The 24,057-nt window shown below is 35.8% G+C and overlaps 1 protein-coding gene across 1 annotated transcript; it reads right to left on the bottom strand.

Moving 5' to 3' along the window:
- Window positions 1–16,109: 16,109 nt before the first annotated feature.
- On the bottom strand, window positions 16,110–17,541 carry LOC113280223 (acyl-CoA C20 Delta5-desaturase-like). Its single transcript, XM_026528874.1, has 4 exons — window positions 17,221–17,541; window positions 16,991–17,131; window positions 16,644–16,784; window positions 16,110–16,442 (listed from the first exon to the last, which is right to left on the bottom strand). The coding sequence occupies exons 1-4, from the start codon at window positions 17,539–17,541 to the stop codon at window positions 16,110–16,112; spliced, it is 936 nt and encodes a 311-aa protein (XP_026384659.1).
- Window positions 17,542–24,057: the final 6,516 nt, after the last annotated feature.

Consider the following 24,057-nt stretch of genomic DNA (forward strand, 5'->3'; position numbering starts at 1 on the left):
TCCCATTGGACCACTTCCTCCAAAAAGCGCCAACACTCGTAACATCAGACATATTGAACCTGTAAATGTGACCAAAATGTAACAACTAAAACATAACAACAATCAATATATGAATAACAGAACAAAAATGAATAGTACAAGTAATATGACAACATCGAGATTAATACTACCTAACGATGGTTCAGTTTTATTTCGGTATTCCATATATGTGTTGACAAAATCATAAGAATTAACTGACTAAAATCTATGTATAAAACAGATTCAAAGAGCAAATTTTTCAGTATTCAATATATGTATTGTTAATTCACTGTCTAAAACAACTCCATGAAGAAAAATAACTAAATCGAGAGTCTTATTTCAGTATCGCATATATGTACTTATGGATGAAACAACAACAAGTGATAAAACTAAGAATAAAACATAATCAAAATGCAGTTTGTATCAGTATGCCACATATGTACTATTGATTCATGAACTAAAAAACAACTGCATGGAATGAATCTATAAAAAAACAGAATCGAAAGAGTATTATTTCAGTATGGAAGATATGTACTTATGGATCAAACAACAACAAGTGATAAAACTAAGAATAAAACAGAATCAAAAGTACTTTGTATTAGTATGCGACATATGTACTGCTAGACAATACCCTTGAAACAATAAACAAGCATGATTTTCTTAGAAAATAAAGAACGAAAATAACAAGAAAATCAAATTGAGAGTTCAAATAAGCTAAAAACATCATAATCTAATCAAAAAATCGAATAATTACGATTAAGTTTCATAAAAACAGTACGTCATATACGTAGTGATGGTTAATACACAAGAAAAACATATAGATGCATAGTAAACACAGAAAATCAGTACGTCATATACGTACTGATGGTTAATACACAAAACCAAACAGAAACAAAACCAAAAGCCAACAAAATGAAACTAAAATATCAGATCTCCAAATGAAACGAACGTAAAACTTGATTTTATAACTAGATCTGGACTATTTTCATCAAAAACCACCAGTACATCATATACGTACTGATGATTAATACACAAAAGCAAATTAAAAACAAACCAAAGACCAACAAAATGAAACTAAAAAATCAGATATACTAATGAAATGAACCTAAAACATGATTATGTATCTAGATCTGAAGTATTTTTATAAAAATTGAAGTAAAAAAATTAATGAATCAAGAATAAAGATCGTAAACACACAAAAAACCGAGTTCAATTCCTATTTCCGTAACCCAAAAATCTTAAGTCTTAATTTCTCTCCAAGGAATCAAGAGATATATGTACTGCTGAATCATACAAATTAAGTGATGAATCCATGAGTAAAACAAAATCAAAGCCGATCTAAAACATAATAAATTAATAACAAAAACTGTAAATCATCAAAATCAGTATATAAAGCTAGGTTTTTGTCAGTACTGCAGATATGTACTGTTGGTTCATACACAAAAATGAACTGAAAAAATCTAGAACCAATAAAATGAAACTGATATAATCAAATCTACTGACGAAATGAACAAAAAAGGTGATCATCCGTCTAGATCTGAACTATTTTATAAAAAAATAAACAATCAAGCATAGAGATCAAAACATAATCAAACATCCAAAAAACTATTAGATACTAGAAACCCTAAGATAAACATTACTAGAAGAAAATTGATTAAAAAAAAACCTAGACTAACATCAACAGTAACAAAATCAACTTACCAAAACTTCATATAAATAATCGAGCTTGGATTCGCGGATCGATTTATATCTTGCAAAAATCTTCATGGGATTATCTCTTCTCTGATAGACAAAACGGGAGAGAACGAAAAAAAGAAGAAGATTTTCTCTACTAGCAGCGAGAGGAAAGAGAAAAAAAAAACGAATCTGGAAAAAAAATGGTTCATCTAAAGTGTATATTCTATTACACTAGGGGGTATTTTGGAGATATCAAAAAAAGTACATGACTTTCTCACACGTATATGGACCTGGAGTTAAACTTTTTGGTCCAATTTCTTTTTTTATTTAAATCTTTGGACCTCTGGTTACTGGGCTTTAGTGGATGGACCTGCCACTAACTAAGACTACTATATTAGTACTTATTGGTAATTCCTACTAAAAATATTCCTAGACAAGGTAATATTCCTAGATAAGAAAATATACCTAGGAAAGTAATTATTCCTAGATAAGGAAATAGATTCCTATAAGGTTTGGGAAACCGTTAAAGCTATAAATAGAAATGTTTAGCTCATAGCTAAGACAATCTAGATAGTGTGGTTTGACACCTAGAAAAGGAGGTTTAACACACAGACCTAGAGAGAAGTTTATGAGGCAATTAATTATTATAAAAGCAAGATTAGCAAAACAGTTAAATATTATTTACTGTTTAGAGAGATTGTGAGCGTAACAAAGAGAGAATTGTAATAGTTTTCTTGTTCATAATCTAGAGAAATATATTTCTTCGAATCTGGTTTCTAGTTTGTTCTGTTTTCTAGTTTTCGTCTATTATTATTCTGAATTCCGCCTCTATAATAATAGGCACCAAGGTACAGAGATCAATACGCATCAAGTTGGTATCATATCAAAGTTCGTTTCTTTTGGGGAAAATTCCCGCGGTTTATAGTCTTCACTAGATCTCTCTACAAACAGCTTGGTGAGTTACTCGAAAAGCAAGAATACGTTAAAAGAACAAGAAAACCAAGGATGACAAAATCAGACGATGAGTCTAAGACTGATGAACCAAAAACTACCTACGAGAAGGTGGTTATGTTAGAAAAAGAGATGAAGACGATTCAAACTACCCTGGACGAGTTTGTTGCTTGTATTCGTTCCAATACACCAAATCTGAAACTTACGAAAAAGAAATCTCCATCTTGGGGTTCGGAAGTAGAAGATGAGATTCCTAAAAGCACAAAAGCAACAAAACCGTGGTAAGTTTATGAATCAAGGTAAGAATCTAAAAATTGATTTCCATGTTGATATTCCACTTTATGATGGAAGTGTCGATGTAGAAAAATTAGATGATTGGATAGAGCGTCTAGAGACGTATTTTTCTTTCTTTGAATATGGTTCAAAGGAAAAGATTGCTTTCGCGGCATTGAAGCTACAAAAGCATGCTCTAACCTGGTGGAAAGCTTATCAAAGACAAAACCTAGGAAAAGGAGTATTTTCATGGAAAAGATTCAAGGAAGTTGTGAGGAAATAATTTTATCTGGTTGGCTACCTTGAAGAGAGATGGTTCAAGTGGTACGACTCGAAGCAGACTTACAACCAACCGTGCAAGAATATACTTCGGAATTTCAGAATCAAGCTATGGTTTTGGATTTAGACTTGGAAGATTATGCTATGTATATGAAGTATATCTCCGGGTTCCATGAGTATATACGGAAGGAGTTGAAGATGTTTTTGGTGGATACTATCTCCGAAGCAAGTATAAAAGCTAATGATATTGAAGGCAGGCTGAAGAAAACTGATGTTGAGGGAAACATCAAGGAGAAGTCTGGAAGTTTCGTCACTAAAGGAGATGAAAGGAGCAAAGAGAAAGGGAAGTCTAAAGACCAAGAAGGTTTAGTTTGCACTCATTGCAAACAAATTGACAAGTGTTCGATGAAGTGTACTAATCTAAAACCAAAAGGGTTGCAGAAGAAAGAAGCCATCATGGCAACACTAGTCGCACAGGTTCCAAAATAAGTCCAAGGACTAACAGAACCTAATCAAAAGCTCTCTCAAATGGCAGGAGGCGTAGAAGAACTTATGGAGGAAGATCCTAGAGAACGACTCTTCACAGTTAAGATGCAGGTTAAAACAACACTGATAGATGTTGTTATTGACCCGGGAAGTCAGAAGAATTTACTTTCACATTCTTTGGTAGAAAAGTTGGGTTTGAAAACTTTCAAACATACGAAACCCTATCCTTTAGGGTGGCTTCAAAAGGAAGGTGGGCTACAGGATGCAGATCAGTGTACGTTCAAGTTTGCTTTTGATGAGTCATATATTGATGAGGTTACATGCGATGTGGTTCCATTAGATGTTTGTCAGGTTGTACTTGGTAGTCCTTACTTGTGGGATCACGATGCGGTTTTACATAAGAGAGACTAGAAGTATATCTTTACCAAAGATGGAAAAGCTTTTGTAATACGATCTATAGACTCTCCACTTGAGGGAGCGAGCTTGATTACAGCCACTCAGGCTAAACGTTTGGTGAATGCTAGTACGAAGTTCATTCTTCTTGTGACCCGTTCTCTTGACGAGAAGCCGAGTAGAGTTTGTTTGGAAACCCTAACCGAATAACAAGAAGATGACCTAGGAAGGTTGAAGATGTTTGAACCACCATTACTAGATGATGATGGAGTTGACAAGATGATCTTGCCACACGTGGAAGACTTGTGGTTTGATAGAGAAGAATCACTCGAAGAGGATTGCATTACGGAGCGAAGAGAGACTAAGGAAACACAAGAAGATAAGGTCGCTTTTATAATTGGAAGTCGAAGTCAAGTTCCCAGCAAGGAGAGATGGTTCAGCATGGAGAAAGGAACTCTCAGGTTCCCTAACCTCCAAATCTAACTTTCACAGGAGTTCAAGTTCTTGAGTGGGGGCGCATGATACATGTGTATCTTCCTCTCTCCGATACTAGTGATCCTCAAGAAGGATTGAGGATAAAATTGTAATTTAAGGAAGGAATACTGATTTGTAGGCAGTATTCTTATATAAGGAAATATACCTAGAAAAGGAATATTTCCTAGACAAGGTAATATTTCTAGATAAGGAAATATATACTTAGAAAAGGAATTATTCCTAGCTAGATTAAGAATATTCCTAGACAAGGTAATATTCCTGGATAAGGAAATATACCTAGAAAAGGAATTATTCCTAAATAAGGAAATAGATTCCTATAAGGTTTGGGAAACCGTTAAAGCTATAAATAGAGATGTTTAGCTCATAGATAAGACAATATAGATAGTGTGGTTTGACACCTAGAAAAGGAGGTTTAACACACAGACCTAGATAGAAGTTTGTGAGGAAGTTAATTATTATAAAAGAAAGATTAGAAAAACAGTTAAATATTATTTACTGTTTAGAGAGATTGTGAGCGTAACAAAGAGAGAATTGTAATAGTTTTCTTTTCATAATCTAGAGAAATATATTTCTTCGAATCTGGTTTCTAGTTTGTTCTGTTTTCTAGTTTTCGTCTATTATTATTCTGAATTCCGCCTCTATAATAATAGGCACCAAGGTACAGTGATCAATACGCATCAAGTTGGTATCATATCAAAGTTCGTTCCTTTTGGGGAAAATTCCCGCGGTTTATAGTCTTCACTAGATCTCTCTACAAACAGCTTGGTGAGTTACTCGAAAAGCAAGAATACGTTAAAAGAACAAGAAAACCAAGGATGACAAAATCAGACGATGAGTCTAAGACTGATGAACCAAAAACTACCTACGAGAAGGTGGTTATGTTAGAAAAAGAGATGAAGACGATTCAAAATACCCTGGACGAGTTTGTTGCTTGTATTCGTTCCAATACACCAAATCTGAAACTTACGAAAAAGAAATCTTCATCTTGGGGTTCGGAAGAAGAAGATGAGATTCCTAAAAGCACAAAAGCAACAAAACCGTGGTAAGTTTATGAATCAAGGTAAGAATCTAAAAATTGATTTCCATGTTGATATTCCACTTTATGATGGAAGTGTCGATGTAGAAAAATTAGATGATTGGATAGAGCGTCTAGAGACGTATTTTTCTTTCTTTGAATATGGTTCAAAGGAAAAGATTGCTTTCGCGGCATTGAAGCTACAAAAGCATGCTCTAACCTGGTGGAAATCTTATCAAAGACAAAACCTAGGAAAAGGAGTATTTTCATGGAAAAGATTCAAGGAAGTTGTGAGGAAATAATTTTATCTGGTTGGCTACCTTGAAGAGAGATGGTTCAAGTGGTACGACTCGAAGCAGACTTACAACCAACCGTGCAAGAATATACTTCGGAATTTTAGAATCAAGCTATGGTTTTGGATTTAGACTTGGAAGATTATGCTATGTATATGAAGTATATCTCCGGGTTCCATGAGTATATACGGAAGGAGTTGAAGATGTTTTTGGTGGATATTATCTCCGAAGCAAGTATAAAAGCTAATGATATTGAAGGCAGGATGAAGAAAACTGATGTTGAGGGAAACATCAAGGAGAAGTCTGGAAGTTTCGTCACTAAAGGAGATGAAAGGAGCAAAGATAAAGGGAAGTCTAAAGACCAAGAAGGTTTAGTTTGCACTCATTGCAAACAAATTGACAAGTGTTCGATGAAGTGTACTAATCTAAAACCAAAAGGGTTGCCGAAGAAAGAAGCCATGATGGCAACACTAGTCGCACAAGTTCCAAAATAAGTCCAAGGACTAACAGAACCTAATCAAAAGCTCTCTCTAATGGCAGGAGGCGTAGAAGAAATTATGGAGGAAGATTCTAGGGAACGACTCTTCACAGTTAAGATGCAGGTTAAAACAACACTGATAGATGTTGTTATTGACCCGGGAAGTCAGAAGAATTTACTTTCACATTCTTTGGTAGAAAAGTTGGGTTTGAAAACTTTCAAACATACGAAACCCTATCCTTTAGGGTGGCTTCAAAAGGAAGGTGGGCTACAGGCTGCAGATCAGTGTACGTTCAAGTTTGCTTTTGATGAGTCATACATTTATGAGGTTACATGCGATGTGGTTCCATTAGATGTTTGTCAGGTTGTACTTGGTAGTCCTTACTTGTGGGATCGCGATGCGGTTTTACATAAGAGAGACTAGAAGTATATCTTTACCAAAGATGGAAAAGCTTTTGTAATACGATCTATAGACTCTCCACTTGAGGGAGCGAGCTTGATTACAGCCACTCAGGCTAAACGGTTGGTGAATGCTAGTACGAAGTTCATTCTTCTTGTGACCCGTTCTCTTGACGAGAAGCCTAGTAGAGTTTGTTTGGAAACCCTAACCGAACAACAATAAGATGACCTAGGAAGGTTGAATATGTTTGAACCACCATTACTAGATGATGATGGAGTTGACAAGATGATCTTGCCACACGTGGAAGACTTGTGGTTTGATAGAGAAGAATCACTCGAAGAGGATTGCATTACGGAGCGAAGAGAGACTAAGGAAACACAAAAAGATAAGGTCGCTTTTATAATTGGAAGTCGAAGTCAAGTTCCCAGCAAGGAGAGATGGTTCAGCATGGAGAAAGGAACTCTCAGGTTCCCTAACCTCCAAATCTAACTTTCACAGGAGTTCAAGTTCTTGAGTGGGGGAGCATGATACATGTGTATCTTCCTCTCTCCGGGAACTAGTGATCCTCAAGAAGGATTGAGGATAAAATTGTAATTTAAGGAAGGAATACTGATTTGTAGGCAGTATTCTTATATAAGGAAATATACCTAGAAAAGGAATATTTCCTAGACAAGGTAATATTTCTAGATAAGGAAATATATACTTAGAAAAGGAATTATTCCTAGCTAGATTAAGAATATTCCTAGACAAGGTAATATTCCTAGATAAGGAAATATACCTAGAAAAGGAATTATTCCTAGATAAGGAAATAAATTCCTATAAGGTTTGGGAAACCGTTAAAGCTATAAATAGAGATGTTTAGCTCATAGCTAAGACAATATAGATAGTGTGGTTTGACACCTAGAAAAGGAGGTTTAACACACAGACCTAGAGAGAAGTTTGTGAGGCAGTTAATTATTATAAAAGCAAGATTAGCAAAACAGTTAAATATTATTTACTGTTTAGAGAGATTGTGAGCGTAACAAAGAGAGAATTGTAATAGTTTTCTTGTTCATAATCTAGAGAAATATATTTCTTCGAATCTGGTTTCTAGTTTGTTCTGTTTTCTAGTTTTCGTCTATTATTATTCTGAATTCCGCCTCTATAATAATAGGCACAAGGTACAGAGATCAATATGCATCAAGTTGGTATCATATCAAAGTTCGTTTCTTTTGGGGAAAATTCCCGCGGTTTATAGTCTTTACTAGATCTCTCTACAAACAGCTTGGTGAGTTACTCGAAAAGCAAGAATACGTTAAAAGAACAAGAAAACCAAGGATGACAAAATCAGACGATGAGTCTAAGACTGATGAACCAAAAACTACCTACGAGAAGGTGGTTATGTTAGAAAAAGAGATGAAGACGATTCAAACTACCCTGGACGAGTTTGTTGCTTGTATTCTTTCCAATACACCAAATCTGAAACTTACGAAAAAGAAATCTCCATCTTGGGGTTCGGAAGAAGAAGATGAGATTCCTAAAAGAACAAAAGCAACAAAACCGTGGTAAGTTTATGAATCAAGGTAAGAATCTCAAAATTGATTTCCATGTTGATATTCTACTTTATGATGGAAGTGTCGATGTAGAAAAATTAGATGATTGGATAGAGCGTCTAGAGACGTATTTTTCTTTCTTTGAATATGGTTCAAAGGAAAAGATTGCTTTCGCGGCATTGAAGCTACAAAAGCATGCTCTAACCTGGTGGAAAGCTTATCAAAGACAAAACCTAGGAAAAGGAGTATTTTCATGGAAAAGATTCAAGGAAGTTGTGAGGAAATAATTTTATCTGGTTGGCTACCTTGAAGAGAGATGGTTCAAGTGGTACGACTCGAAGCATACTTACAACCAACCGTGCAAGAATATACTTCGGAATTTTAGAATCAAGCTATGGTTTTGGATTTAGACTTGGAAGATTATGCTATGTATATGAAGTATATCTCCGGGTTCCATGAGTATATACGGAAGGAGTTGAAGATGTTTTTGGTGGATATTATCTCCGAAGCAAGTATAAAAGCTAATGATATTGAAGGCAGGATGAAGAAAACTGATGTTGAGGGAAACATCAAGGAGAAGTCTGGAAGTTTCGTCACTAAAGGAGATGAAAGGAGCAAAGATAAAGGGAAGTCTAAAGACCAAGAAGGTTTAGTTTGCACTCATTGCAAACAAATTGACAAGTGTTCGATGAAGTGTACTAATCTAAAACCAAAAGGGTTGCCGAAGAAAGAAGCCATGATGGCAACACTAGTCGCACAAGTTCCAAAATAAGTCCAAGGACTAACAGAACCTAATCAAAAGCTCTCTCTAATGGCAGGAGGCGTAGAAGAAATTATGGAGGAAGATTCTAGGGAACGACTCTTCACAGTTAAGATGCAGGTTAAAACAACACTGATAGATGTTGTTATTGACCCGGGAAGTCAGAAGAATTTACTTTCACATTCTTTGGTAGAAAAGTTGGGTTTGAGAACTTTCAAACATCTGAAACCCTATCCTTTAGGGTGGCTTCAAAAGGAAGGTGGGCTACAGGCTGCAGATCAGTGTACGTTAAAGTTTGCTTTTGATGAGTCATACATTGATGAGGTTACATGCGATGTGGTTCCATTATATGTTTGTCGGGTTGTACTTGGTAGTCCTTACTTGTGGGATCGCGATGCGGTTGTACATAGGAGAGACTAGAAGTATACCTTTACCAAAGATGGAAAATCTTTTGTAATACGAGCTATAGACTCTCCACTTGAGGGAGCGAGCTTGATTATAGTCACTCAGGCTAAACGGTTGGTGAATGCTAGTACGAAGTTCATTCTTCTTGTGACCCGTTCTCTTGACGAGAAGCCGAGTAGAGTTTGTTTGGAAACCCTAACCGAACAACAATAAGATGACCTAGGAAGGTTGAATATGTTTGAACCACCATTACTAGATGATGATGGAGTTGACAAGATGATCTTGCCACACGTGGAAGACTTGTGGTTTGATAGAGAAGAATCACTCGAAGAGGATTGCATTACGGAGCGAAGAGAGACTAAGGAAACACAAAAAGATAAGGTCGCTTTTATAATTGGAAGTCGAAGTCAAGTTCCCAGCAAGGAGAGATGGTTCAGCATGGAGAAAGGAACTCTCAGGTTCCCTAACCTCCAATTCTAACTTTCACAGGAGTTCAAGTTCTTGAGTGGGGGCGCATGATACATGTGTATCTTCCTCTCTCCGGGAACTAGTGATCTTCAAGAAGGATTGAGGATAAAATTGTAATTTAAGGAAGGAATACTGATTTGTAGGCAGTATTCTTATATAAGGAAATATACCTAGAAAAGGAATATTTCCTAGACAAGGTAATATTTCTAGATAAGGAAATATATACTTAGAAAAGGAATTATTCCTAGCTAGATTAAGAATATTCCTAGACAAGGTAATATTCCTAGATAAGGAAATATACCTAGAAAAGGAATTATTCCTAGATAAGGAAATAGATTCCTATAAGGTTTGGGAAACCGTTAAAGCTATAAATAGAGATGTTTAGCTCATAGCTAAGACAATATAGATAGTGTGGTTTGACACCTAGAAAAGGAGGTTTAACACACAGATCTAGAGAGAAGTTTGTGAGGCAATTAATTATTGTAAAAGCAAGCTTAGCAAAACAGTTAAATATTATTTACTGTTTAGAGAGATTGTGAGCGTAACAAAGAGAGAATTTTAATAGTTTTCTTGTTCATAATCTAGAGAAGATATATTTCTTCGAATCTGGTTTCTAGTTTGTTATGTTTTATAGTTTTCGTCTATTATTATTATGAATTCCGCCTATATAATAATAGGCACCAAGTTACAGAGACCAATACGTATCAATAGGAGATAGAGTAGATAGACTTTTGAGTGACAGATAAGTTCAAGTCTCCACATGTCTTTTAGTCGATGAAGATACACCAGTTCCTTGAGTAGTCCTCCGTCTTGTATGATGATTGTCATGGAGTCTTGAGCTCAACTACACTTTCTATCCTAGTCCGAGACCTTTAGCTATATAGGCTAGAAATCAAGACTTATAGTTTTGATCACTAACATTGACAAACATGCTTGAGATAGCAACACATGCGATTTCGAACGAGCAATGCTCTAATAGAATCTTCTTTTCATCCAAATAAAGAGATGCATTTTCTTTCATAAGGGCATCATGAGACTCTTTTAGCTGCGTGTGTTGCTCTAGAAGTTGGTTCATCTTCACAGTCAAGTTTATCTTACTCTGAATAATCTTTTCATTCTGAATGGTTAATTCCCTCGTCAACTCATCATGCTGATTCCTTAATGTGCGAAGAGATTCCTCTTGGTCATCGCAAATATTTTGGAGAATGAGATATTGACGCGTAAACATCGCTTCTTTCTTTAAGAAAGACTGCTTTTTCTTTGAATAAACCCTGATTCTCATCTGATAAAGTTTGATGTCTTAAATCAGCACTATACAATAATCCAGATAGATGGGAAACTTGAGAACCCAGTAGCTCATTTTGACTAGCTAAACAAAGATTTTCGTTTTTTAGATTTTCAATCTGATCAAGCGAGTATGAATGATCATTGTTTAACTGATCTACTTGGCGCTGCAATTTCTCATTAATCCAAGTAAGCATCTTCAACGGAAAATTGAAAGCTAAATCTCTTCATGACGCGTTTCTGGTTTAAATCTTAAACATATGCATGAAGAAATTTATGACTTGGATACAAAAGAAAATTATTTCTAAATGAGTCATAAGGCTGAAGGGATAAGTACCTCTGAGATCTTGATTCTTGTTACGAAGACTTTCGGATTCGAGAGTAGCAGTCTGGAGTTCCCCCTTTAGCTTGAGAACTTCCCCTTTTAATGTGGCATTCTGACGAGAGAATGGTATTACTAGATTCAGAAAATCCTTCTGCCAGAATGATGTGACGACGGGATTCCTAAAAGAAAAATAAGATAAGAATAAATATGAAGTGATGAGGAAGTTTGAATAACAAAAGTATAAGCCAAAGAGTGCCTACCAAGAGACCAAGAGCAATATGAACACTTTGATCAATTTGAGATAAGATCTCGCTCCTTGTTGGCTTGTTCGGTGGAGAATCAGACAACAACTTGATCGAGCATCACAGATACGAAGCTTCAAAGGATCATTAATAGACGAATGAGAAACACTGATGATATCAGAAAAAGTTTGAGCAGCACCCCCTTGTCAATAGAGATTGCTTCTAAAGAAATGACTTTAGAAAAAGAACGAGCGAATGCAGAAGAGGCAACGTTTTCCACAGGAGCGGCAATAGCAATATTCTCCACAGATGCAGGGATATTCGCAAATAAATGACCATTTATAAAGGTAGAAACGGTCTGATCCACCATAAGTACGGTCACAGTCGCAGAGGCGCATATTTCCTTTACCGCATGGTCAATTAGGGCATCATCTTTAGGAGAGAAAATTTCCTTTGGAGAAGCAGAAACATTCAAAGGAGTTGAGGAAATCAAGTCTTGTATGGGAGCGTCAACATTGACGTGAGGATGAGTATCGATCTCCTTTTCTTTACAATCAAAATCGGGAATGACAAGACTAGTGTTGAGCGATGGGGATTTGTGAACCTTTTTTATCTTTATCTTTTTCCCACCATCAATATCACAATCAGAATCCTGCGAAGAACAACACAGATAAGAAATAGATGCAAGAATATTGTTTTACAAAAAAGACAGTATTTCTTACTCCTTTGTTGTGCGAAGGCTTCCTCCTGAGAGATTCTCTATCTTTCAAGCTCGAAGAAGTTCTAGGATTAGAAACCGTAATCTTCGTGTTACCAAAGGAAGAACTTTTGTTGCAAAACAACCAGTATGAGAATTAGAAGAACAACAATGGAGAAAGGAGAAAACAAAAGAAAAACAGTGGTGATAAGATATACTAACTTGGGGAGAGAATCCATAACAACGACAACATAATCAAAATTAAGATTTCGAGAGGATAAAGAAAATCAAAATTTTGCAGGAGATAAAAAAGGTGAGGATTTGCAGAAGATTTACAGAGACAAGCAGGGAAGAAGAAGTAGAAAAAAGATTATCCCTCCTCAACCCAGTTAATAAATAGGTGAAAAGATGACCGGTTAAACTCGGACGTTCCAGTAAAAGAGGAAGGAAGTCAACACGTGTAGACGGTTAAAGTGAAATCACGTAAGCATGTCGGCAGATAAGAATACGAAAAGGTGAATGGGTGCGGCATAATAAATTAGAATTTCTCATATCACTCTCTTTATCAAAATAACGATATGAGAAGAGGCGAAATGTGGATACAAAATATCGCACACCAAGTAAACATGCGAAATAATGATCATCAAGACAGAGCGAAAACAACCGCGTAAAGCTTATCCAGAATGACGTATCAGATGATGTCAGCTTAATCACGAGTAAAGTGTGAAGAGTTGTGCGATAGTAAAGAAGTCACGCGTCAATGATAAAGTCCATGCGACATTGGTGCACGTCAGATCCAAAATTAGGGGATTTATTAGCTGTCTTCCACTATGTAAATTCCTATATAAGGAATCGAGCGACCTTGTATTGAGAGAGATCTTCTTGAGAGTTTAGAGAAGATATTTAGGAGAGAAAAAGATTATTTGGAGAGCAAGTTAGGATTTCTTCATCATTGTGCATCCAATTTGAAAATCTTAATGAATGTTCTTATGATTTTCATGGATATTACTTAGATTGTTCTATAGTTTTTACTAGGGGTAAGGGGTGTGGTTGTGAGATTTTCTCACAACTACATTAATAAAAGTTAAATCTAAAACGTAAATTATTTTCACAGTTAACTATAAGATTAAGCAAAGGATTATAGGATATGCAGCCACAGTTTTGGTCCAATCCGGCCATAAACAGCAATATCATATGTTCCCAAGCCACTACTCACGGCCAAAAACGATAAGTTACGCAGGGAAAAGTAACATTATATGCTTACCATCCCCCGAAAAAGGTGTGGTAAGCCTCCTACAACGTATAACAGAAGTCCAAGTCCAAGAAGATGAAGCATGTGTGTTCTCCGAAGAAACCTGTAGTAGGCTTGCTTTTTCAAATCCATTAGGACCATTACATTGTTTGATTTCCCGCACTGCACATCATGGCTTCGTTACATAGTTAACAGCTATCATCGTAACAGTAGTCTTTCTAATATAAAATCAGATTCAACTCAAATGGTCAATGACTCAATAATGATAAAGTAATACCTTTTCCAGTAGATAGGTATAATACCATTTCGATTATAAGCACGATCTATTGCAACCATTTTAGATCCTTATCATAGACTACTTTCAAGTTTCTTGCATATATGTCATAGTTACTACTACTGTGTTGGTGACTAAAAAATTATCAGTTCACTCATTTTTTTTCTATAAAAATAAATGTGGGTCCGACATTAAAGGGGTCCGCATCAAAGTAATACTGGTGCCAAACCGTTCAACTAACTAATTTAATAGACCATTCAAAAGAAAAAAACTAATTTAATAGGGAGAATGAGGAACTGAGAGGACAGAGATATGTAGTGCGTGCAGACTCTATATTACAGCTTTTGGTATTCATGAGTTTAGTGATAATGTTAGTGACACGTACAGACTCTGTATTGCAGCTTTTGGTACTATTCGAGCACGTACATCTGATGAAGCAAGACTCCTGCATCCTATATTGATTGTGACAATCAAGAATGAACAATTCAAGCAGCGGATGCAATATTGATCCCAACCTAGCTAGCTAACTTGCTTCAGTGATGACATCTGGGCAAATATCAAGCCGACAACCATTGCAATGTTTGCATCATGTTGGAATTTTGATGCAATGAAGAGCATGTTGATGTATCAATAATATATAAAGTACTGGACCAAAACAACTCTACCACTAGAGGTGAGTATTAAAAACACTTGCTCATTCACTCATTCATGGAAAACACTATTTTACAACAGGCGGAACATCAACCGCTCTCTTATTTTATTTTCTTTATTAAGAAAAACCAAGCGGCTAAACATCAGATGTTTTCCCTTACTTTAATAGTAAAATGAGTGAGCCAACTTATAAGAGTTTAAAATTTATAAGAAACTAGTACAAAAGTATTTGGGAGGCTAATCTACCCGCTCAGGGAGATTTATTTCCCAAGCGGCTGATATGATCAGCCCTTTTAGTTTCCTCTGGCAGCCTCTCTCATTCATACGAATGAGTGTATGAATGACTTTGGCGGAATGAGTGAGTGTTCCCATTCCATAGTGAAACCTAATTTCACAGTGTTCTCCCAATTATGCAAAAATATGAGGAACACCTATATGCTTAAACAAATCCTCGTCACAAGACCGGAGAGCTACCATTTGTTTGACAAACATAAGAGTTAAACAAGTTCATCCATTCCTTTATCACAAAATTGGTTAAAAAAACCAAACTCAACAATTCCCGGGTAAAAAGAATATTTAGAATATTGTTTAAATGGACAAAAATGTAAAAATAGTCACGATGTAAACAGTTTCATCCTACCCATTTTCAAATACTTTTTCTTATTTTTAATTTACATCAGGATGCATTCAGTTTCATCCTTGTTATTTTTTAAATTTAAGTCAGAATGAATCCAGTTCCATCTTTGCTATTTTTTTGGTGTTCATTTCACCCATAATAATTTTTACTCGTCCATTTGAACCATGTTAAAAATATCTGTACAAATGACCCATTTTCCGTTCCTTTATCGCAAGCACAGAAGACCCAATTAATCTTTTCCTTCCACAACTATTAAACAACGACATAATGAACTTAGTTTCAAACATCTTAATTTACATCTCCTCAAGCACATTCCTATTCTACCAATCGAATCGAAACAAGACAGGAGAGGAGTAGTTCAAGAAATACGAAAAGCTTTAATTAATGAGGTAAGCCATGCGAAAGAAATTTGATACAATCAAAGTCTACATAATAGATACTTTCGATCATGATTCCAAACCTTCTAGATAGTTATACACTAGCTCCGAATACCAGTGACGTACTGAGGCATCAGAGAGTTAGTTACATAATACACACTAGGAAAGTATCTGGAATCTGGGTGGTCACACAAATTGAGAGTATCCAAATAGAAACCATTGTTCCTAAGTACGACACGCCAATATATTTAGGTGGGAAGTTGTTTTTGGTATTAAATCAATAGAACATTACACACACTCGTAGAAGGAAACTAGGTTTTGAAGTAGCATACACTAATTGCATCTCTGGCACACTCTATCGCAATAAGTAAAAACCTTCAAACCATACCGGGGAGTTGAAGTAGCAGCATATACTAAGTCTTGAAGTATCCATATATTAATTTTGCATTAATCATATGTTTGCTGAGATTCTTTATGAATTCCGGAGGCATATTTTCGTTTCTGAATCTCCGTGGGAACTTTAACATTTGTTGCTAATCCAAGATACTCGAGAAGCTTTATGAAGTACCAAGGAATGTCGAGCTGCCACCATTCAAGCCCTAACCGAGCTGAATACTCGAAGGCGTGATGGTTGTTGTGCCAACCTTCTGCGAATGCTATATATCCCACCATCCAGTTGTTTCTAGATAAGTCTTTTGTATTCCATGGCCTTTTTCCCCATGTATGGCAAACTGAATTCACCGCAAATGTTCCATGATGGCCGACTGCTAGTCTCACACTCTAAGAAGAAAGAGAACAAAATTATATCAGTTCACTAGTTCTGTTTACAAAATTTAGCTGATTTCGAAAGGTAAGGTCTCAAAAGATCTTGATATGATTAAGTTAGAAAAACACAAACTATAGCAGAAATTAGGAAATTTCACGTGAACGTGTATTATGTGAAGGATATTATGGAGCACTACTTTTGCACAATGTGCTTACCATTCCCCAAATAAGGTGCGGTAAGCCTCCTGCAACATACAACAGAAGTGCAAGCCCAAGAAGATGAAGGGCATGTGTTCTCCGGAGAAACCTGTAGTAGGCTTGCTTTTTCAAATCCATTACATTGTTTGATTTTCCGCACTGCAAAACATGATTAGAAGAACACCCCATGAAATAATGTATTATGATATGGTGAAAATAGAAATAACTATTTCTGTGTCAATCAAACTCTTTTTTTTTTTTTTTTTGATCGGCTCTGTGTCAATCAAACTCGAACTCACACTCTTTCTACGCATACTCTTTCTATTATAAAGTCAGTTGCAACTCAAATAAAGATGGAATAAAACCTTTTCCCAAAGATAGTTGTGCTGAAAAACCCAATTGATATGGCTGAACCAAAATCCCTCAATTGGACTATGTGGGTCTCGATCAGAATCTACGAACTGATGGTGGTATCGATGAACGCTTACCCAAAACGTCGGGTCTCCCTGATGAGTAAGTTCAGCAACAATACACATTAACACACAATGATAATTGGTAATAGTCAGAAAAAACTACACAGTATTATAACACTAACCTGTACAGCATGAAGTCCAAAATAAGCAAACAAGTATTCAAGGTATTTCGGTAGCTTAAAACTACGGTGACTAAGGTTTCTATGGTAAGATAGACTTATCCCTATGGGTAAAGTTAGCACACCCAATATCAAAGAAACCCAAAATGCATTCCAGGTAAAGTAGAAAGGAGCAAATAAGAGCCCGATATGTTCTACGATAAGTGACCCCAACTTCACACGATCCCATAAATGAACTTTTCTTTTCGAAAGAAACAGCTCTTTTTTAGTCTGTTTCAACTGCACCTCACCATTTGGAAGATAAGCACGATCTATTGCAACCATTTTAGATCCTAAAGAGTACTATTACTAGGGCTGTTCATGGTCGGTTTTGGTTCGATTTCTAGCCAAACCAAAACCGAAACCAATATTATTGGTTTCTAAAAATCTAAACCAAACCAATCCATTAACCATTGGTTCGGTTTTCAAATGGTTCCAGTTGGTTTCGGTTTGTCCCAGTGGTTTTTGGTTAACCAATAATTATGTCAAACCAAAAAAAAAATACACAAATTTACAGATAAAAAAATCGTAGTTGCCGATAGTATTGGTTTACACAAATTTACAGACAAAAAAAAAAAATCAAGAATAGTTAAAGCTTACTCTAATTCTAGAGATCAACAGAAGATATATAATATATCTTAATTTAGTTATTGACAAATAAAAAAGAAGGAAGACGGGAAGAAAAAAGTCGAGTAGCAGCAGCTGTAGTTGGGGGTGGAGAAGGGAGGCGACTGAGAGAAAGAGAAAGAGGGAGAGTATCATAATGAAATATTAGATTTAGGGTTTCTATTTATCCTCTAAATCAATGGGTAGAATCTAATACTTGTAAATCGACGGTAGAAATTTATGTGAGAGAGTTGGGGTTTTTGAGAGGAAGAAGAAGTGAAAAAAAACTTGGGTTTTGAATTTTGAGATTTTAGTGATTAGAAGTGACCAAAATGGGTGATTCAAATCAGAGGTAGACTTCTATACGAGGTTTAATTTCTTTTTATTAGTTGAATATTTCAAAAAAAATGAATTTTTAAAACCCAGATCTACTGACCAGATGAACAATTCGGCTGATAACTTTTCACTTGTCAGTCGAACCTAGGTATATTTTTAAAAAATTGAGGTTCGGCTGAAAAGTTGTCAGCCGAACTTCACTCTGAAACTGACAAATTTAGGTTCGGCTGATTCGAACAAAATTTAGCGAAGTCGCGTGAGCCGAACATAGTGTTTCTCTAAATCATACTCTAGGTTCGGATCAAAATTGATACTCCAAGATCAGCCGAACTGATCTTCTGAAACCCTAATTTCATCTTTGAAATCATATTCTATCGATCAAACAAAATAAAATCAATCAAAAACAAGATGGGTTTGTTACACATACATTCTAAAATACATCTAAGAGCAATTGAGGTTTGGATTTCGCACTTCAATATCGCTCACTTTGATTCGTGTTTGCTTTATTTGATCAATTTCTTGATTGAATTGGAGTCCAAGATGTTTAAGTTTAAAGTTTATTTTGATTTTTGATTTTAGGTTTTTGAGGATAAGGACGTTCTAGTAATTTAAATTTTTTAAGAATATATAGCTAATTGAACTACCTTTAGACACCCCTTATAAACCCACCTTAGATGGTGTAATGAATGAGTATGCTTCAAAAAAAATTGAGTATGCCTCAAAACAAGTTTAAAAAAAAAAAGACGGGTGTTTTTTTGGTAAGAGCCCAAGCCCCATTTTGGCTCTTACCCCTGCTTCACCACCACAATGTTCACGTCCTTTTCTTCCACCTTCAAATTCTCCCCCGAGCTCAAAAAGATCCGGCAATAATAGATCAGCTCGAGTACCGTCATATTCTTATCCTACATATTGTGAACCAAAACAAATCTGGGAGGAAATATTATGGGATAGAGTATTTGTTAGCAATATTCGTTCACTCAAGTCGTGGAATGGTGATTTGGGAGTCTGGGACCTAGTAGTACAAGTGTACAACATCATGAAAACGGTTTCACGGTAAAAACTAAAAAGACACAAAAACAAAAATAAAAAATAAAAAAAATAAAAAAGAAATAAATAAATGATTCACACATTTCACTACCCAAGATGCCAGTACTACTATCACTACTTCGAATGAACTAAAATTTGAAATAGCTGCTGGTGGGGTTTGGGAATCGCTACTAATCCCGAAATGGGCCAATTTAGGCCTAGATCTTATAGGATTTGCTCTTAAATAAGTTGTGGCAGTTGATTTTAAATAACATTATGTTAATTTTCACTTGGAACTGTGAAGGACTCTGAAATCTGAATGATGTTAGTCTCGAATGTTACTAACTCATCATAATTTGTATACCATCTACTTTCTAGTGTTTATCAAAAATAAGGCCCAACCTTAGAACATTGTGAGATTTATTTATTTATTTGAATGTATGAAGCTATATTTAAAATTAAGCGGTAATTACACGAGGGTGTGTTTTATCCAAAGAATCATCCGTTACAACTTGGTTAATGCAAAGGGATCGTGTTATTCCAGACCGAAGTTTGAAAGGTTTCCTAGAAATGTTCACAATTACACTCCAATATAACTGATTCAATCTCTAGGTGACCATTATGAATTCTTGTTTTGTTAACTAAAGATTAGGAATGTTACAAAACAAATTCAAGTATTACAACAATTCTACTTCAATCTAAACTCACTTTCTCTCTCTTCCTATTTCTTTTCCAAGACTTTTCCTAGAATCCTCCCAGAAACAATGACTCTCTACTTTATATAAGATTTTACATAGTGGATGACAGCTAAGAATCCCATTATTTTCGGAATCACGTTTCGAGTTAATTCTTTTTTTATAGAGGGAGTCTATGCGACATACTCGCTCATATACAATCGCTCATCTTCGCATAGCATACTTCTTCGCATAATTCTTCACACTTTACTCGTGACTTTGCTGACATCATCTGGTGTGTCATCTCAACTTTGCTATATGCGATGCTCTTCGCTCAGGTTGTATTCTTCACTTCGCGTAATTATTATCGTGTGCGATATTTAACTCCTACATTTGCCTCTTCTCATATTGCTTATTCTTCAGAGTGAGCGATATGAGAAATTCTCCTCTTGCAAATCGCACATGCTTGTCTTTTTTTATTTTACTTTGCCGACAACTTACCATATTTCAAGCTCTCCTTATGTACGCGTGTCCTTTTAACCACTCATCTTTCAACATGTCCTTTTTAACCGTATGTTTTTATCCATTTATTTCTTCGCATTAATGAGAGTAAATCTTGAAAAACGGGTCGCTCTTTCCTATTTATTCTCTTCTATCTTACTCCTTTTATTTCCTTCATTCTTCTTCCACTTCTCTGCAAATTTATATTCTTCATTCTCATTCTTTAATGGCTCCTGCTGGTAAAAAGATGGAGATCGAATTTAACAGAGTGAAAACTGACTTCAATCAGAGGGGTTATGAACTCTCTCTTCCTCCTTCATATAATTTTGCATCCAAACTTAATCTCGATCTAATCAAATCTGAGCAATGGAATAATCGAAAAATCATCGTTTCGTTAGGTCAACTTCAATTTCTACCAATTCCCTTATATAATCCTGAGATTCCTCTTTTCTATAGAATTCTTGCTGATGAAAGATTCGCACGAGGAATATTTCATTTGAGTGGTGATGCTATCAGGACACCATTAGAGTATGCTCGTCGCGCAGCTAGTCTTGGAAATTCTTATCATGATGAAGTGCGAAAAGAAGATCATCGTGATAAAATTATAGATCCTGTTGAGTATACTCTTGATAATTTCTTTAAGAATTATTACATCGCTATTATGAAAAGTAATGTGACTAAGTGGGTTGTTCGCATAAGGAGAGTAGATGGTATCTCTGAAGATGAAAATATTATGCGAGACGTTGATTGGAATTCAAACTCTAAGCGTGCTGCTCGCAGATCCAATGACTCTAGTTGTCTTAATTGCGCTGTCATCTTGGAAGGGTCCTTTATATCTGGTAAAACTGCGGATGGTTCTGACAATCCTCTGCCCGAAGATTTTCCTCTTTACCTACCTTGGGAATTTAAATTATTCTAAAATGAAGAAAAGAAAGTAGCGGTATGTGATCCTCTTAATTCAATTTGTAAATTCTCGTAACTTTCCTTCTTAAATCTTATTTCTTCTCTTTCGCATGATGCCAAAAAGGTCAGTACTTCGTGCAAAGTATCATCTTCGCAGAATAAGGAAGTAAGAAATACACTTTCTATTTTTAACAATATTGTTGCCTCTGTTTCTTATCTTGATTATTCGCGTAGGTGAATCCTTTGAACGACAAAACTTTGGGCGAAAGCAATAGCACTCCTAAGAAACGCGCGTCAAAATCCGTATCCAAGAAAACCTCGTTAAAAGATGATGTCTCTAGAAAGCGTGCGAGGTATGATTCTTCTTCAAGTTCAGAATCTTTAGATAGAGATACTTGTGTTTCTGAGGAAAAGGCATCGATTGATTCGTATCGAAAGAAGTTGTCTGATCTTTTTTCTGGAGATGCTCTTGCTACTCTTGGGGATGATGAAACGGATCGTGCCTTCAAGATGGTCTCAAGGATCTGTACTGCTTCTGATTGGGGGGATCGATCTCTTCGTGGAGCTGCCTCTGTGATAAACTCAGATTTTCAATTTGCAATGAATGGCTTGGTAATATTCTGCAACATTTTCCTTTTATCTTTTCCTTATTATTTCTTCTTTTGTTTATGATGCTTTTATTTCCACAGAGTGCCCGACAATGAAAGAAAGCTTCGTAAATTGCAAGATGAGAATGCCAAACTGAAACATGAGAAATCTATTCTTTCGGATGTGAATGCGAATCTTATAGGCGAGAATACAAAACTCAAAAATGAGAATTTAACTAATTCTCAATTGGTTCTCCAAGCTCGAGAAAGAAACAAGGAACTCATTGGTATTCAACTTATATTTTCCACTCCTTTTCTTTTATGCGATCGTTCGTATTTCTTACTTAATTATCTTCGCAGACCTGTATGACCTTTCAGACGAAGCGGCTAACCTTCCCGCTGCTGAAATTATTTTAGAACACCTCAATTCCTCTTTAAATAATTATCCTACTCGAGTATTTGAAAATCTTAGCTTGGAAGAATTAAGATTAAAATATGTTACCCTTAGAGAACGCCATAAAAATGCATTATCCGCTGCCAATAATTTTAAACGATGTTTTTATGAGGAAAGAGAAGCAATTCAAGTATTGGAGGCGAAGGAGAACAAACTTATCATTGAGAAAGATGAAATCTCCCTTAGGGGTGCGAAAGCACTAGAACAATTTCAAGAATCCATTATTGAGGTTAAGATAGAACGTGATTCAGCCTGTCGTGAGAGAGACATTCTTATTGAGGAAAGAAATTTAATTCGATCTCAACTCTTTATAGAAAGTGAAATTGAGTTTAACTGGGCTGCTAGGGTTCTGAACGATGCTAGAAATAATCTAGGTGTAAATTTTAGTCTTTACACTGAGCATTCTACACTGGTCGCAGACATTATTTCCAATTATGAAGGCCATTTGTTGTTCTTTGATCTTCATTCATATCTTTTAAGAATAATTGTCTGTTATCTTAACTCTTTTATTGATGCTTCGCAGAGAAAGAGAAGGAATATCAAAAGACAGTTTCAGAGCTAGAAACTCGTTTGGCTGCTAAGGAAGAAGAATCATCTACTTGTAACTCAAAGTATCAGCAATTGAAGCAAAATTTGTTTAACTTAGTCCTGAACAACAGTAACGATGCTAATCGTTCTCGTGAGGCTGCTGTTAAAAGAGTTTATCTAGAGAATGGTATTCCTTTGTCGAAATACAGCTTTCCAGCGATTCCTGAAAATGTACCCATTCCTGATATCCAAGTTACTGATGGAGAAGAAGATTCTGAAGAAGAAATTAGTGATTCTGAGTCGGAGCGAAATGAAGAAGATGAAAGTTGATTGCTTCTTCTTGTTGTAATATACTTGTAAATTCTTGTAAATTCAGTCTTCATCTTTTTAATATGATTCTTCTTTCCTTCGCTTCATATTTATGACTTCTTCATATGCATGTAAGATTTATCAAAATGGGGCAAATAACACTTTCTTTGCATTCCCATTCTTGCCTCTTGTTATTTGGAAAATTTTGATAAACCAAATATGATTGGTATACTTTATCATGAACTTCTCTTGGTGCGAGCATATTTTAAACATTATGAATAATTTATTTTTTTGTATTATCTATGAGGTCTTATTTTTGCCTCTGTTTATGTGCGACGAAATGGCAGGAAGTCTTTACATCATAGTGTATTGACCCATTAATCTCGTCTTATCATTTTCTTTTATTTATTTCCTCTTCAGGTTAATTCGGGTAAATACCACAAGTCTTAATACTCGTATGAGTTAAAAGTCTTGTGATATTTACGACTTTTGACACAATTCAGCTCACTAATGGAGGGTGTCGTCCTTATCTTCCCCCTGTCCGCTCCTTCAAGGAAGCTTACCTCTATCGTGTTAAGATTATGGATCTTCCCATCTAGCTTTTCAACAACCAGTTGATTTCGCAATCTCGCATACGCTACCTATAGGGTTTATGGCAGCAAGATCGCACCCTAAGTGGGGTATCTTCGGACCGAGTGCATCATAGTCAGGACTTGTCAAGAGTGGAAGGGTATGCTCCAGATGTCCCGGGCACTCTTGACTCAACCGTATACCTCGGCGCCCTGATAGAGTTTATGCACTCCTTAGGAGAGCCTTTCTCACCTTAGCCTCTCAATCTAATATTACTATCTTAGACTGAAAATTTAAGGTATCTCTC

This window comes from Papaver somniferum, chromosome 5 (genome assembly GCF_003573695.1).
Source record: "Papaver somniferum cultivar HN1 chromosome 5, ASM357369v1, whole genome shotgun sequence".
NCBI lineage: Eukaryota > Viridiplantae > Streptophyta > Magnoliopsida > Ranunculales > Papaveraceae > Papaver > Papaver somniferum.